This window comes from Lytechinus pictus, chromosome 12 (genome assembly GCF_037042905.1).
Source record: "Lytechinus pictus isolate F3 Inbred chromosome 12, Lp3.0, whole genome shotgun sequence".
In the NCBI taxonomy this organism is placed as follows: Eukaryota; Metazoa; Echinodermata; class Echinoidea; order Temnopleuroida; family Toxopneustidae; genus Lytechinus; species Lytechinus pictus.
In genome coordinates, this window is record NC_087256.1 from 19,584,009 (window position 1) to 19,601,766 (window position 17,758).

General features: G+C 34.3%; 1 protein-coding gene across 2 annotated transcripts in view; it reads left to right on the top strand.

Annotated features, from left to right (window-relative positions):
* Positions 1-17,455, top strand: part of LOC129272518 (prominin-1-A-like) — a 64,495-nt gene extending 47,040 nt beyond the window's left edge. For both annotated transcript variants that reach the window (XM_064107615.1, XM_064107616.1), the window contains 6 exons: positions 8,176-8,244; positions 10,033-10,128; positions 11,856-11,954; positions 12,714-12,770; positions 16,141-16,206; positions 16,944-17,455. In XM_064107615.1, coding sequence (XP_063963685.1) covers positions 8,176-8,244; positions 10,033-10,128; positions 11,856-11,954; positions 12,714-12,770; positions 16,141-16,206; positions 16,944-17,422 — 866 coding nt within the window. In that variant the 3' untranslated portion in view covers positions 17,423-17,455. The remainder of the gene's footprint in view (positions 1-8,175; positions 8,245-10,032; positions 10,129-11,855; positions 11,955-12,713; positions 12,771-16,140; positions 16,207-16,943) is intronic.
* The last annotated feature ends 303 nt before the right edge of the window (positions 17,456-17,758 follow it).

Consider the following 17,758-nt stretch of genomic DNA (forward strand, 5'->3'; position numbering starts at 1 on the left):
TATTATTACATCATCATCACAATAAGCTGTAGTTTATTTCTCTGTATTCTCTGTCCCGTTTATACTCACTTGTACCATCTGCCCTCTGTGTATAGCTTGTGGTTTTAATCATTTTTATCATAAACTCCAGACAGCTTGCGTTTTATGATCAAAATCATTATTTATTTATTATGCAATATGGTAATGTTCATAAAACAAGCTCTTTGGTGGGAATCAGATTTGAACGAGTCAATTCATTTTGTCCGTTGCTAACTTAAGAACCCATCCTCGTAACGTACACAATTGTCTCCTTTAAAATTTAATGCACCAGCAACATATGAAGTCATCTTTCTTTCACATTAGTGTGAGTTGTATACTATAGGCCTATTCATTTCATATTGTATATAAATGATCCCACCTTTTACACGACGGGGAGGGATAGAAGTAATGGAATTCTTATTTGCCAAACACTTGGATTTACACATGTACTTACAGCACTTGGGGATTCCATATAAGGTGATTGAGGTGGCTTCCGAAAATGCAATTGTGTGAAAAGACAATTCCATAGTGTAACAGAAAGGACAATATTAGCTGGAAATCATGTGTTCTTTTTACACAGGTTTATAACCTTGTTAGGATACAGACCTTAAGAAAATGAACATTCCCATCATGAGGAATAATTTTTGCTGAAAGTTCATTTTTAAGTTGTGAAAAAGCCAGAATATTTTGATCAAAAGAGATCACTGGTTTTTATCACTCTTGATGTGTCGTTTCCCCTTTAAATAATTTCAAAAGCCACTTTACATAGATTTGATTTCATTTGACTTTGCTTCTGTGGCAATTGAAGAGAATATCTTGGACCGTTGATCTTATGACTAAACCCACATTGTACATTGCCAGTGTCCCCATGGGTTGAAAGGCACATGTTATACAAGTACAGTGTAACTAGGAAATACATACACATATTATACATGGTACATACTCAGTGGTACAATTCAATGTAGCCACTCAATCCAACATAGAAAACAAAGGTTTATGTCACATATGTTTTCCTATAACTCTTTTCTCTTAAAAAATGAAGTATATTCCGATTTCAAGACATTTGTTTTTACAAGGATAAAATATTCTTGCTGGTTCAAGAATTATGTTTTTGGTGATGAATTATTATTATTTTTTGTACTATGAAATCATAGTGGGCTCATGCCAACCTCTGCCTATAATTGTTTCCTTCTCCAGAATATGAATCTAACTTGCTCGTGCAGGAGGGTTAACGGTTTGAAAACTATTTAAATTATGCAAACTAATAATACTTTGCAGCATTTATGGAATGAAAGCAATTAATTGCCACTAACTTCACCATTTTGCCAATTGTCCCATGGAAAACAGAATTTTTGTTGGACAGATATATGTGGAATATATGTATGTATTTAATGGTTCTTTTTATTAGGAAAAAATAATTGTTCAAATATATTAAACGTATTTAAAGCTTTAGGTAATTTTTTTCTAGTCAGGAGTTTTATAACAACTAGACTGTTTTGATCCAGAATAAATGCCTTAATTAATTCCCCGGTTATTTGATGACATAAATTTTGCATTCAAATCAACATTGTATTAGATGTGAAAAATGTAATATTGTTTGAGTAGATATTCACATTCACTTCAATGCATTATTTGCATGAAATATGTCTACATGCTGTTGAAATTATTATAAATTGCAGCTTGCATTGTCTCAAAACTCTTTTGCATTTAAGTATTTAAATCTATTTGGTCCCTGTACTTATGATAACAACTCTAGAATTGTTAATGTCATCGCACTTTATCAGATGTAAATAAATTTTTCTCATGTGAGTGTTTCGTGACAGTTGTCAACACCGACAATCTTTGTGAAATCCATGGTTTTGATTGGCTGAGATCTGACTGTTACTATTGTAACTGTCCGAGCTGACAACTTTCATGAAATACCCCCAAGATAAATCATTTCTGTCTTCTAGATGTTTATATTTTGAAACATCTGCATTTTAAAATTCAACTCTGCAGTGACAACACAAAGCAAGAGAAATAATAAGTACTATTTTGCCTTAACGATTACAAATTTGATGTATTGTGATAAAAATTATTTGAATGTTTTTTGATTGATCAATATAAATTCACCTTTTTCATGGACATTAAGTTGTATGCCTTTTGATGTGGCATGAAAATAACCAGAGTTAACTCTCAAAGAATAGAATGACAGTGCTATGATCTGTGCTTTAGATCTAGAATATTCAAGGAAATTGAAAGAAATGGATAGGAAATCAAATCCAGAATCATGGCAAATTAAATATATCTCTCTTTCATGTTTGTGTCAAACTCGGTAGATTATTTCAACACTCTTTATATAAAGAGCACAAATCAAAATTTGATTTCATAGGACTGGATATTTTTTCTGCAAACAGTATATAAAGCAGCTTACTAGTACAAGTTAAGTCTTATTGACGGTGTCTTCAAAAAATGTTCATAAATATATCAATCTAGGTCATAGTGTTTTATACTTCTGTATGTATTTGTGTGTGTGTGTAAATATACCCTTTTGTATATCATGTTGTAAATGTGTTCACCTGTATTGTTCATAGTTGTAATATTTTTTTCCATATTTGCCACCTTTTTGTACAGAGTTGACTTCTTTTTCACTCAACAATCAACATATATCTTTTCTTTGTGTAGATGTTTTGAAAACCTTGCATCTGATTGATGTTTTTTCCTTCAAAATGAAGGAAACTGGTTGTTGGATATGTATGAGGCACAGTATATTGTTTTGTTGTTGTCGTTACCGAAGAAGTCCAAGTCCATGGATACATTTCTTGCCAATTTGCAATGAAAAGTTCTTAGTCCAAATATCCTGCACCAGACACTTTGCAAGCATTTTGTTTTTTGTTTTATTGTTTTGACTTTTGCTTGGAAATTAAATGTTTTATTTTGTTCTTTTTCTTTCACCTTTTGTCCTCTAAAGAATTACATGCATTCCGAGGTTTGCCTAGATTTAACAGGAATACTTAAAAATAGACTTGAAGTTTAGCTCTTTCTCCAACAACTAATATCACAATTTCAAATCCAAAATGACCCTTAACATGTTTAGAACTGTCATTTAGTCTTTAACTTTACCATGAATTTCATCTTGCCTTCATATATTTTTTTTTCCTTCATTTTTTCCTGTTCCAATATGAAACTCATCATACCATAATATTCGAAGTAAAAATATTTATATTTTTCAATGGGATTTCCTCTGTTTTTGTTTCGAGTATCTCCGTTGATAAAAAAAAAAATCCTTCATATTCTTTTTGAAGTGCAGTGAATTGGTGCATTGACATTGGTTTAAGATTTAAGCTAACAATAGTTATTTTCCCCATATGGTGGTTCTAGATCCTTTCAGATTTCGTAAGCAACTGGCCTTTTTTTAATTGAATACAATTACTATTAAAAAAAGTACATATAGACCCTATACAAAATTAAAACATGAAAATTGATAAAATGAGAGTTAGAATGGATGTTTGTGTATTTCTATAATTTTCTCGAATGGATTACAATGTGATTCATAATGCTGATTATTTTTATCCAATTCGTTTTAAACTCAATCTGATTTAGAGCCATTTAGATGTTTGTCAATATCTTTAACTTCTAACATTTATTTAATATGAGTCCTTTATTCTGAAATGATGATTTTAAAATAAGTGCCAATTTCTTCCTAATTTTACCACCAAATCTTGAGCTGCACTTATTAATTCCTTTATTGTGCTATTGATTTCACCACTACACTATTTTGTTTGCCTTGTTTGTCTTGAAGTGAGAGGATCCATTCCTTGTTAAGTGTGCTTCCCGTAATATTGAAGTCAATCAAATTAATAATCAACTCGAGTCACTTTCACCATTTGATGTCAGATTATTCAATTTTGCAAAACATTACAAATTCACAATTAAATTCTGGATTCTGTCAACATCGAGGCATTAATATCTCTTTTACATTGATCACACAATAGATGAAAATAGAATACGTACTGATAAAATCATAGACACTGATTTATTGTTTCATTGTTCTTGTAAAGGTGATAAGTTTTTATTATACTCTATAGCGCTTAACAAATACTCTTTCAGAAGTTTCTAAGCGCTCTACAATACATGCAGCACAGATTAATCAGCTTTATTCTCTACCACTTTGTCTCAGAATAAGAATTAACTTTCATGATCACTGCAGTTATTTGAAAGTCTTGATTATTAATATTCTATCAAACACAAGTACTTAAAGGGCAATTCCATAAAGATATTCAACCATTTTGCATGTCCGACCCCCATTTTTCTAAATTCTTACTTCACTTCATAAACTGACCAAGTCATGGTCATTTGACAGCATTACAGGCTGTCATAAGAACCAGAAATCAGAGACAGAAAATTTCACGAAGGTCTCACATACATGGGATCGGATGTACATATTTAATGGAATCGCCCTAAAGTGGACTAATCTCCATGAACATACTTTAATATGCTAAAAATGTCTTATTTTGCTTTGTGAGTAACTTGCCTGGTCAGGAAAATAATTGCTGTGCAATGCACTCATGTTAACATTTTAATAGTTTAACTTTAACCTGCAGTATGGTCTTCCTTCATTTAAATGCAGTATTTCATAGTACTGGAAAACATCTCCTAACAAGTATTGATGTTGTAAACTTCAGCATAGTAAACTCTAAATTTCATGGATTTGAATTGAATTCAGCCAAACATTTGATTGGGAATTAAACCATAAAGTTTTAAATTTAAAGAGAAAATCAAAATTTGATAAATTTAAGCTTTAATTGTAGCATGATTGATATTTAAAGATAAATCTTGATTAATCAAATTAAATCAAATCCAGGGTTCAACTGTTTACAAACAACAGCTAATCTGGATTGTTAATTCCCTGTTATAGAGGAGTGTAGATCATACATTTCACAAAAATTCCAGGATTGCAACATCATGAAACTAACTTTAAGCTTCTAGTATTGTAATTCAATTAGTCATGTAAGGATTGAGTGAACTTTGATGAATAAATTCATGAAGTTTTGATCTCATTCTCATCAGAGAAGATAAATCAAGTAAAATATTTTTTCCTGAATATACCCTTCTATGATATATGTGGGGCATGATGAAAAGAGCCTTTCTTAAAAACATATCCAATATTTTGAATGTTTGACATCCCAGGCAAACTCTGATTGTTAGAATTTGTGAGTCAAGTGCTGATCATGTGGTTACTCTTTTAATCGGAGAAAAAAAGTGAATCACTGCTCTTTTAATTCTATTATTTGTGAAGGTACAGCTGCAAAGAAGAAAAATGCTAAAGCCAAACATTACTTTCGAGAGCTTGTAAAATGTGAAATTTATTTCATGTATGCAGGAATTTTTCTAACCTCCTCATTTCCAGATAATCTAGACACATTTTAGTAGGCATTCCATCAAGATCACAAGTAGCAATGTCAAGATTCTATGAATTGGACTTCAATTCTTGAGATGTCATTTATACTCATTCCAAACAAGAAATAATTAATGATTATTTTGTGTGTGTGTGTATGTATGCCTAATTTATGGCACATTCGATATGGTTTCATTAACCCATTACCAACTGGAAAGGGATATCTCCTAATGGGAATTTAGAGTTTTCAGTCGTCATTATGTTAATGCCATAAGGTTGTGATTTTTACTCATATTGAGATTTCGGGACTGCAAACACTTCTGTGTATCTTTTATTTCCAGTTTTTAACCGTGGGTTAAAGCCCGTGTGAATTAATTTATGTGATTGATTCAACATTTTGATAAATATCAGTCATCAGCCTACTATCAAGTGTTATTAAAAATCTGCGATAATAGACCAATGTCTGCATTGAATTACTATTTTACATCAAGGTACCTTAACATAAGTCTGAGCTGTGATAAACTGTTTTTTTTTGTGATTTCCATGAAGCTTTCCCTTGTTCAAACTAGTACTAGTTCAAACCTCCAACACATACATCTCTATACATTGTAAATGTACAAAATCTTTGGGGAAAACTCAAAAGGAAAGCCGCCAGAAAGTTCTTACATTGCACAACTTTGAATATTTATGTTAAGGTATCTTAATGACCATTATTGATGGGAATTTTATGGAAAAGGATGGGAAAGGCGGAGTTTTGAAATACTAAAATTTGGAAGAATTACATCAATACAACATTTGGAAGAATTACATGTAGCAAACATAAATGACTTTATATGCTATATATTCTCAAGGAGGATATTTTGGAACAAACTAATGATTATTAGAAAATATTACAGAGCAATTAACTGTTATTTGCTAATCGTCAATCTTGTAGGATGTATAATCCAGCTTTTGCAAGTTAGATGAAATATGACACCAGATTTTTAAGTATGGGAAAGGCAGTGCTTGTGTTGTGCTCACAATATATTTGTTTCATTTAGTCACTAGGAATGATTTAATTCAAATCGATTTTGGACTTCAGGCTTGTGTTGTTTTTGTACTGTAGATATACATATAGGATCAAAACATATCCAGACTTGTCTTGCATTTTGCAAAACAAGACACTTAATTTTCTTTCCTTTTTTAATTCATTTGTTTATTCAATCAATGCAGTAGTTCAGTTGTTTCATGATACCTTTGCGAACTACGGAATCCTCCAATTTCTAGGAAACAATTAAACTGTATATTTATTGTACTGAAGCATTCTTTACAAATGAATTTTTTGTATTTTTTTTTATGAGGAACACTGTTATAACTGATATATTATTGACTAGTTAATTGCACCGGGCCCTTTCACATCAATTATTATTTATAATCGATTGTTATATTTTAACATGATTAGCCACATAAGTTTAAATTTGCAATCAATTGTATGTTCTATGTGTCAGGGCCCTGTCGTGATTGAATGATGATTTATACATGTACGCATTCACTTTATACAATGGAATTTTTGATGGCACAACGAACTTGTTTTTATATATTGTGCACTGAGAGTTAGTAGTTGAATGTGAAATGGGGCTTATTTTGTTACACAGATTAAAAGTGCTACATCTTTTTCTAAAAAAAAATCATAAAATTGGATTCTTGTTTGTCTGTTGCGTACTCATTACATACGAACTGTATCAGCAAGGAAATATAAGATGTAAAAAATGTATTCTTTACAAAATCTTACATGATAAAAGAAAATTCTAGGTGAATATTGAAAATCACCCAATAAGTTATTGAAAAATGATTGTTGAATTTTGGAAATTATGATCTTAAGTATGAAGGCATATTGTACATCTTTACATGTTATGATATTTTGCATAACTAATATGTCATATTTTCTTTTTTCTCCTTTCGTATTCATTTTTGTTATATTTGTGAACTAAATTAAATTCTAATCGCTTTGTTTATATTGGTCATTTTTTTTAACTTGTGAAAAATATTCTTATATTTCCTTGCTTGTACTTGAACATTGTACTTAACGGTGTACAATTGTGAAAATTCTTACTAACCAATCCTTTATACTTGTTCTGATCTGGGTATTGTATGTTCTTTTTTTATTTTGTTTGTTTTCTGTTCCTGATTATCATGTTGGTTCTCCACCCTTTCTCTGCTTAATTTATATTATTCCTCTTTGTTTCTGGTCTTCAAATTTTGAATTTGTTTTTGGAATACTCGTTTCCCTTTACTGCCCTTTTATTCCTTTGATATTTGTTTCCCCCCATTGATTCTATTTAATTTCTTATGCCAATGTGTCTTGTTCGATTTTTTGTTCCTTGTTTTAATGCTATATTTGTACAATGTGTGATTTCCCCCTTATATTTCTTCTTACTTTCTTTGTAATTCTCTCTTGATAAAATTTATCTTTCCTTTTCATAATTGTGCTTTTAAAAATCTATTGTATCTCTATTTGTCTGTATTTTTTTCTTTCATTATCTCACTTTTCACAAACCCATTGCCTTTTTACTGTTGCTGTCTCTCTCTCTCTCTTGTCTGTCGACTTGTCTGTCTCTGTTTCTTCCTCTCTCCCTCCCCCTCTTTCTGTCCTATGCCCTTTTCTTGTTAAGGTGCATCCTGTGTATGTTTTAATTAATTTACACAATGTCATATTTCATTGGTTCCCGAATCCTCCGGCACTCCCTGTTTGCATGCCAATAAATGTGTGAATGAACATTGACATTAATTATGAAGTGCAGGTCGATCAAAAATAGCAAGGAATAAGTTGGCCGTTTTCAAGGAAATGTTGAAAGATCAGGAGGAGAATGGTAGGCAAGCTATCAAAACATTCATTTTTAACATGGTTTTATGAATGTTTTGTAATAATGTGATTGTTATACTTTTTGATATTCAGATCCTAAAGATTGAGAATGATATGATGATTTTGCATAGAGCTCTGAAAAAAAAGGGGCTTTCGCACTTGGTCGTTTGACTGTTTGGTTTCTAGATATTTCGCATGTGATTGGAACAGTTGCTGGTAGTCAGATAGCCAACTGTGAAAGTCCCTTTTTAGTGAGAGTGAAAGGTGTTTGAGATGAAGTGCATGTTAGGATGGAAAATAACAGGAAAAGGACATAATGGCCCGTATTCTGAAGTCAGGTTTAACTTAAACCATGGTCTAACTCTGTGCTAAAATTATGGGAAGCCAAAAGTGTCAAACTTTTTTTAAAGTTGTATGTTTCTTATGATTTACTGTGCTCTTTCCTGATTCTTCAATGGTGAAGAAAATCATCTATTTTATGCTTCCTAGACAGAGCCAAATGAGCTGAAATATGATATATCTACTGTTAGTGATTTATGTAACAATTGGCTATCCATACTTAAACCACAACTTCACACCTGAGTCTAAGTTAAACCCGACTTCAGAATACGGGCCTAAGAAATAAAAATATTACTGGTTTGCAACACCCTTACTTCAGTAATCATGGCTTGGATCAATTTTTTTTTCATCAACATGTTTTTTTTTTTTTTTAAACCAAAGCATTAATGCATAGAAAAGGCAGTAAAAGTGCACTAAAGTAAAAGTGAATTTGGTAAAAGTGTAATGTTATCCAAAATACATTTATACTAATATAGTGAGATAACCAAACTGTACATAACCTGACTTTAGCCGAATTTGTGTTTGTGTGATGCTAGAGTTTTGGCAAAACTGTGGGGCTTAGACACCGTTCTCACTACGCTTTCTAAAACTAGTTTACTGGAAACCGGTTCAGGAAACCAGTTTGGAAGATTGCTTTGCTTGCGTTCTCACTTGATCACACGAAAGTGGTTTTCAAAATCACTTCATTCACGTAAAGCGATCTTGTTGCTATGGAAATGCTCTCAGTGGGGTGACATGCTTCGCGCGAAAATTCGAAACTGCAGTGTAGGCATTCTACACCTGTCGTGTGGAGTAGCACGCTCAAAATGTGCGAAGATCTCTTTACGAAGAATGGTTGTGTCCTTACTTGCGCTAAAACCAGTTTACCGAAGCAAGCGATCTTGAAAACCTAGGAAAACTACATCGCGAGGTGGTTTTCAGCACTGGTTTGGAAGATATCTTCCAAGACCGCTTTGATTGTTCTCACTACGCGTTTAACTAATTTCCAGTAAACTAGTTTTAGGAACGTAGTGAGAAAGGTGTCTTATTTGCTTCTTAGGAGCAAAAGAATCTCATCTGCACAAATGGAACAGTCTTGCATGATAGACTACACATAGGCAACACTTTTTTATTGCCATTTGTTCTTTACATAATATGTTTGAAATTCAGTGCCCAGCTGAGATCATGCTTAAGAATGATCAGTTAAACTCATAAGACAGCTTCTGTTCATGCATGATACCAGTCATGCTGAAGCATGATTCTGCCAAGATGTACAGTGTGTCCCATAAAAAGAAACTAATTTTCTGATTCATAGAAATATCACCATCAATTTATTTTGATATAAAATGTGAGTGAACAATCTCTTTCTCGCACATGACTGCCAGATCTAAATACATATTGACCCAATTGAGAGTACTGAGAACCTCACCTTCCTTTTTTTTGTGGGACACACTGTATGTATTTTTCTCCTGACAAGCTTTCGCAGGCCCAAGCACATCGTCGGCAGGTGGGGCCAGTCACAACGGAGTCCTGTTTGGAACGTTTGGAGACAGACAGATGTCATTTGAAGAGGGTATGGATGAGATTAAGAACAAACCTTTCGATGAGATTGGAATAATATTGTTTGATGTTTATTTAAGTCACATGCAATAATGCATTTCTGTTCTTCTGGCGATTGGGTATTTAAGGTTGACATCCATGAGACAAATTTCATTCAAAAGTATCATTTTTTATGTTTGCCTGTTAGAAATGTATTAGAACAGAAAATATGTGAATTAAGTGCACATTTGATATTATGCAAAATAAATCTATCATAATGAAGAAAAAGTCCCATTTTTTGGTGAAAGCAGTAGACCAGAGCACTGTTGCAGAAAAGTTGCTATCAGTTGCAACTCTAATTATCAAATGCAACTTGATTGTCGACATATTAGATGCACACACATAGAACTTTTGTTTTACTATATTGAGATGTAATTAAACACAGCTTTTTCTGTAATTGGTTCCCGAGTATGTTGTAAGGATTTGCCTTCACAGTTTTGCACTAAAAATTTGTAGTCTTGATTAATAGTAGAGTTAAACAGTTACCATCTTTCTCTGAAAGTAAACATTTACTCATTCTATGTTTTGTGTGGCCTTTCCCCCCTTTCATGCTCTCTGATGAATTCATTGTTCACCTGAACCCCCTTCCCTCTTCCCTTCACCAACTTTGACACTTCTATTTACCCCATCTTTGATATTTACCCACTTTTCTAAGCTACTGCCTCGACCTTGCATTTGACTTACATTTAATTTGTAAACATTGTCAAAATCACTCAAAATCTTGTATTAATTTGAGATATTCATGGATGTCTCTCACTTGTAATATACTATCTTGATTTTCTTTCAATGATCCACCTGGTTCTTTTGACTCTTAAATCGATCTCTCAAAAAAAATTATTCAAATTATTGCTACCATTGAGCACCATCACCATTATTGAAATAACTCTGAACACTGACTATCATTATATTTGTTATAATAATCATCAATATTACTGTCACCATTATCACCACTATTTTCTTCACCACCAACGATTTTTATTTAAACCAACATCAATTCCACAAATGACACCCAACACCACCACTATAAACCATCCCAATGACCACCGTCATCATCATCATCATTATCACCATCATCACTACCACCATCATCATAACCACCATCACCACTCCCACCACCATCATCATTATCATTGTCATCATCATCATCATTATTATCACCACTACCACCATCATCATCATAACCACCATCACCACTACCACCACCATCATCATCATCATTGTCATCATCATCATCATCATCATCATCATTATTATCTTCATCACCACTACCACCATCATCATCATAACCACCATCACCATCATCATCATCACCATCATCATCATCATCATAATCATCACCACTCCCACCACCACCACCACCACCACCACCACCATCATCATCATCATCATTATTATCACCATCACCACTACCACCATCATCATCATAACCACCATCACCACTCCCACCACCATCATCATCATAATCATCACCATCACCACTACCACCATCATCATCATAACCACCATCACCACTCCCACCACCATCACCATCATCATCATAATCATCACCATGACCACCACCACCAACAAAACAACATCCCCACCATCTTCATTACTACCACCAACATCAACATCATAATAACCACCCTATAATTCCACCACCCCCCAACCACCACCACCACCACAACCACACCCGTCTTTATTACCCCCTCTTCCTACCAGGAGAATGGTATCAATTCCAGAACACTTCTAATATGGCTAGTGCACTGCGGCGGTCCATAAGCAGTAGGCAACCGTCTTTCGACGACCGCAAATCCTGGTGTAAGTTAATAGTCGTATAATAAGAGCTGGATATAAGTTGTGATTTTATTCCATTGACTAATGCTAATGGCCTGAAATGCTTGCACATGGACATGTTGGATGCACTTTTTTATTTTCAAAACTTAACATAATTGCACTTGCATGCATGGTACATATAAGTGCTCAATTACAATGATGCGAATGGCTGCACATTTTGTATAGTATTTATTTTGTCAAATACTTGTATTTTATGCAAGAGAGAACAAAGGAACAGAAAATATAGGAAGATCTTCCCTTTTTGCTGTTCAATATCCTTCAGAAAATCAAGATTTTTGCATATAAAATTAATTAAGATTCATAGGCCAGGAAATGTTATTTAAATACATTTTCACATTTCTTTATAAACATCAGTGATTGGTCTTACCAATCAGTCATCACTTCTCTTACATGTATATACAATTCCAATTATTTCAAAGCTTTGAAAACAAAACAATATATTTTTACGGACAATTAATCGACCTACTGTAATATACCTTGACAATTATTGTCTCATGTACACCGTAGATCCTTTTCATAAAGACATACACCTTTCGTAACTTTGCCATTACAGTAAAAAACATGGAAGTTGGATTTTGATTGGCTGCTGAGCCCTGTTACCATGGTAGTTGTAATGTCAAAGTTACCTTAGTTGTAACTCTTTATGAATTGGCCACCTGTTGATTTATTACGGACTAATTCTTGTTTACAAACTTTGTTCCTCATCGTGGTCCCCCCTTCTAGCCCGTCAGCAATCCAGTATAGACAGAGGATGGCTATGGGGAAGGCAGCAAGCTATAGGTAGAAACTAGACAGAAAATGATCAGTGTCCACCCACTGATTGGGTCTCCTGCAACAATTGCTCTGAAAAAAAATACATACAAAACAAATACAAGCAAAAATAGGATGAATCCCTACGTTAAGGGCAATTATATCTTTATTCATTTTGAATAAAGCCCAAAATGTTAATGATATTCATTTAACACACTCAGGCACAGAGACACTAACTGAAGGCGGAGTCAAATAGCTGTATTTGTACATCGCACATATAAAACTTGTTAGGTGCTCAAGGTGCTCCTATATCACCCCGGCCAGGCTAGTCTACAGATTCTGGTTGTAACAGCTTCTTGAGGAATTACTTGCTCAGAACCAGAACACATTTACCTCACCTGGGTTGAGTGCAGCATATCGTGGATCTATTTCTTGCTGAAGGAAATTACGCCTTGGCTGGGATTATAAGGGGGAAAGCACAAATAGATATGGGAAACATAATCATTTTTTGTATGAGTATGAAGAAAGTTACTATGTTATGATGGAATTTGAAATTCTTGAAGTTGCTGGCGCTGCTGATGTTTGATAAAAAGCAAGAGCAACTGTTGCAGGAGTGAAATGTGGGGACTGAATATTATGAATTAGTGGCTTGCTCTTTTGATCAATGTAGTGTGGTTGTCCATAGCATGTTTCCCTCTTCCTTTTGCATTTATTTATTTATTCAACATATTTATACAGGAATAAAAAGAAACATTTGATTCAGCAAGGCTGTTTTTCATCGATGTCCTGTTACAACAGTTTTATATGAGTTTTTAAAATAATTTTATTGTTTTCATAGCAACAGGTTTATGTAGGATTTAAAAAAGATTAATTACATTATGATCAGGCAGCAGTTGCACCGATAGAAACCTTTTGCTTAAATTTAAACATCTAAAATAACCTTTATCCTAACCCTAACCCTAATCCGACTAATTGCAGCATTCCAAAGCAAAAGTCCAAGTACAGCCATACACCTAACCCATCATCTTCAGAAAAATCAAGGCATAAGTAATTGTCACATGAGTTAATGTGGAGTTTCCTTAAAAGCAACAGGAGCACATTACAGTTAACTGTAAGGTTTCAAACTCACAAACTTATACATCACATTGGATGTGAATTAAACAGAGCCACTGACAAAAAAATCTGGCCTAATTTGTATGATTTTAATATACATGTGTATAACTAAAAATCAAATTGACCCAGTTTTGTGTGAAGATGGTTCTAGATGTAAGCTGACATGTGCAACATGTACATTTCTTTCTTAGTTTGGGAAGATTGCCCTTTCAGTTATGAATAATATCTATAGTAACATTTGTGTTGATATGTATGTTTTGTTCTGTGTATTTTTTGGTTATGTTTTGTTCATAGTTGTTTCTTCTCCTGGTTTCTTCTGCATGTTACAAGATGATATATCCATATTATTCAATTCATTTTAACTTGGAATTAGACAGTCAGACTGCATGTCCCAAGAAAGTGGCTTCTTTCATCCAAGTGATATTCATGACTTGAGATGTTTTGCATATTTAATGAGCTTGATGCGTACCAAAACACCTCTTTTCATTCGGTCATTGCTGCTCTAATTATGCATCGAATTTCATGAATTTGGTACCATTGTAAAGAAGAAGAATCATTCTTTCAGGTCATGTGTTTGGATTTATTCAAAGATTTTGTAATATAGCTTAAAATTTTGATCTAAAATATGCTACAAAATAAATATTTTCACCTGACAAAAGCTGCTATTTTCACACTTTATTTTTGTTTGAGCCCTAATGATTTTTATATCATGATAAAGCTGAATATGTATGCTTTGAAATGATATAGATTTCAAAATAAGAATTGGTTTAATCGGGTCAAGATCACACTTTTCATTTGCCAAGTACATAAAGCAGCTTGAAAACAAGTATACTGCACTCTGATTGGTAAAAAAGACCACACAATGGCAAATTCCAACGGTTCCAGTGCCTGGGTTCGTGGGAAGGTCACACTTCCCATGTGGTAATCTCCTCAAATACCCCGCGCCTGTTGTTCTGTGAACCTTATCCAGCCAATCAGAACTCTGGATTTCATGCAAGTACAAAATTTCAGAAATCTCGTCTTGTACCTTGGTAGGAAAAGTGTGATCTTGACCCGATTAAAAGGTGCCGCATATCAAGGGTGGCATTGTGAGAAAGTACAGAAGTTCAGCTTTATGGTGATATAGATATCATTGAGGCTCAAAATAAAAAGTTTTGCACAATTCGCAAAAGAAAACAGAGGAAGAAAATTCAGTTTTGAGGCACAATTTCAGGCCAGAAATTTACTTATTTAACAAAATATTGTATATAAAATAAATGACCAATATGAAAGAGTAACTTTTACTCTATCTGATGGTGCAATAATATTTCATTTAACTTGAGGTTAAAACAGGTAAATTCTTAGAGAAAGAAAATCTCACGAATCACGAGATTTTGCAAGGAGGAGGATTCAGCCACGAGATGATTTGGATGAATCTGGCCTTTTTGCTCATTAGCATAGGGACCTGCGGTCTGACTGTAGACCCTTTATACAGAACCCGCTTCTATTTCTTGGTATTTCTTTTAAGTGGTCTTGTAAATAACCTTGGATCACTGCTATGTAAGGCAAGGGAAATGTTGTGAGATTGAGACCAACATGAAGCCAAGCTGGCTAAATAATAGTTTGACTGTGAATGTTACCTGCATGTATGTACCTGCACCAACATGGGGCAAGGAGAACTGCATTGATACGTCCCAGTGCGTACAGTTGTGCTCAAAAGTTGGTGAACCCCTCCACAAAATGCACTCCTTCATGCTGTGTGTTGAATGAAGACAACAACACTACAATGTTCGCCGAGCCCAGAGAAACAAACTTTATTGAATGTAACATGTTATCACCAGACTTCACAATTAAATATCTCACCCATGGCAGAACTTGAACACTTTAAATATGTTCATTTTCTGGTGGGATTCATTAAATTTTTAGCACCACTGCACATGATACATTACCGGTGTGCATTGATATGTCTTTGGATCTACCTGAACCGGACCAGATGATAAACCATTGATGTTTAATTGTTTTGAACGCTTGTGGGGCTGTTCACATTGAAAAAGAGACTCTGTATGGTGTGCTTAACTTAACTGATTTATTTTAATCCTGATTATTCTTGTTTGTATACATGTATGTGGAAAGTGAACTTTGGTTTATTGCATGATGTAGTCACTGGTAGTTATCGAAGCAGTTAGTCTTAATGTCTTCTTGTTCATATTTGTAGCCTATTTCATAAGTCATAAAATTTCATTTAACATACCATGCCTGCTTTTAACTCATGCATCACATGGAATAACATCTGAAAACTTAAAAAAAGATGAAGACCATTTAAGCCCAGATACAGGCCTGGCACACCGTAGTAGAGACTCCTCATTTGAAGATGGTAAGAAAACCCCCTAATACACAAATAGACTGGTCTACTTTGTTTTTATAAGAATGACTTTATGTAGGGTATCAAACTCGTTAAAATACGGGCCTTTGAACATAATAGTATGTGATTGATATTTACAACTGTACAGGGATGTCCACAGACTTACAGTTACTTTATATTATACAATAAAAAGCATGTTATATATGTAATATGATTGTTTTTTTTTTGGGGGGGGACATTCTGAGCAAGCCCAGTTGCCTGCCTGCTTGTCAGACTTTCTGTATTTCATTTATTTGTAATCTTGCAAACAAGTAACTTGTTTTTAATTTAATAATGAATTCTTTACTTGTAGATATTTTTTGACAAAAAAATCTAAGTGTATGCTTGATCACTCACAGGAGTGGCACAATACTTTGGAGGAGCCCATCACGATATGGGCCCCCAAAATGGTATTGTTTATAACCTGGCCAGCTTGGACTCTGGGAGTGGCACATAACTCTAAATTTTACTTGACTTTTTTGTAGCATAAAGTTGCCTTTTGATGATGTCAAATTCCATTTCCTCCTTGCTAAATACATTATGATTTGAGTTTATGCAATCAGATCATTAGAATAGTGAAACCCATTTTTTATTTTCATTTTGTGTCATAAAATATACCTTAAGCAAGGCATTCTGTCTCCATTGCTTGTTTATCATGCTGAAAATAATGCTTAACATGCTTTTTTCTCTCTGCTTTTTGCTTTATCAAGTATTCACAGCTAGTGGGAGATTTAGTCCCATGATGTATCGCATGCCCTCTGACCCTTTCTCTAACCTCCCCCCTCCCCCGCCCTCCCTCCTCTGTGCAGCCATACACCAGCACTCCTCTGGATACTACCCCCAGGAGCCCTCCCCACCCCCTCCTCCCCCACCCCCAATCATCCCCATCTACTCAGTCCCCAACAACCTCCTATCCCCTCCCCAGCAATTCAGACCGTCCGGCCGTCGCTTGGTCAGGCAATACAGGACCTCGGCTTCCCCCACGTTGCCGATACGCATCATCCCTCCCCCTCCTGATTACCCCCCAGAGCCTCCCATGAGCGATACATCTTCCCCGTTGTCCAGTCAATCCCCACCCCTGCCTCCCCCACTCCCTTCCCCTCCCCCATCACCCCCTCTCATTGCGAGTTCTCCCCTCCCTAGACCGAGACCTATACCCCCTCCCAGACTCTCTGTTAATGTTGATTAATGATTGTCACTAATTTTTGTATCCCCCCCCCAAAAAAAATCAATTTTTAGCAAAATATATTGATCTTTAGCAACTGTTTTGAGTTTTCATTGGAAATTTGCATTGTTAACTTTTTCCAGTTTATGAAATCACAGCTGAATCAATCTTACCATTGCAATTATCTTGATAATCATAATATCAAAATGATTTAAAGAAATTAACAGATAATACATTCTCGGTTAAACAAATACCCTGACATGATAAAAAGGATTTCTTAATGAAATGATCATCTAATTTCTGTTCTCACTTGAAATGTAATTCAAATTCAGTTTCTAATTTTGACCGGATTTAGTAATT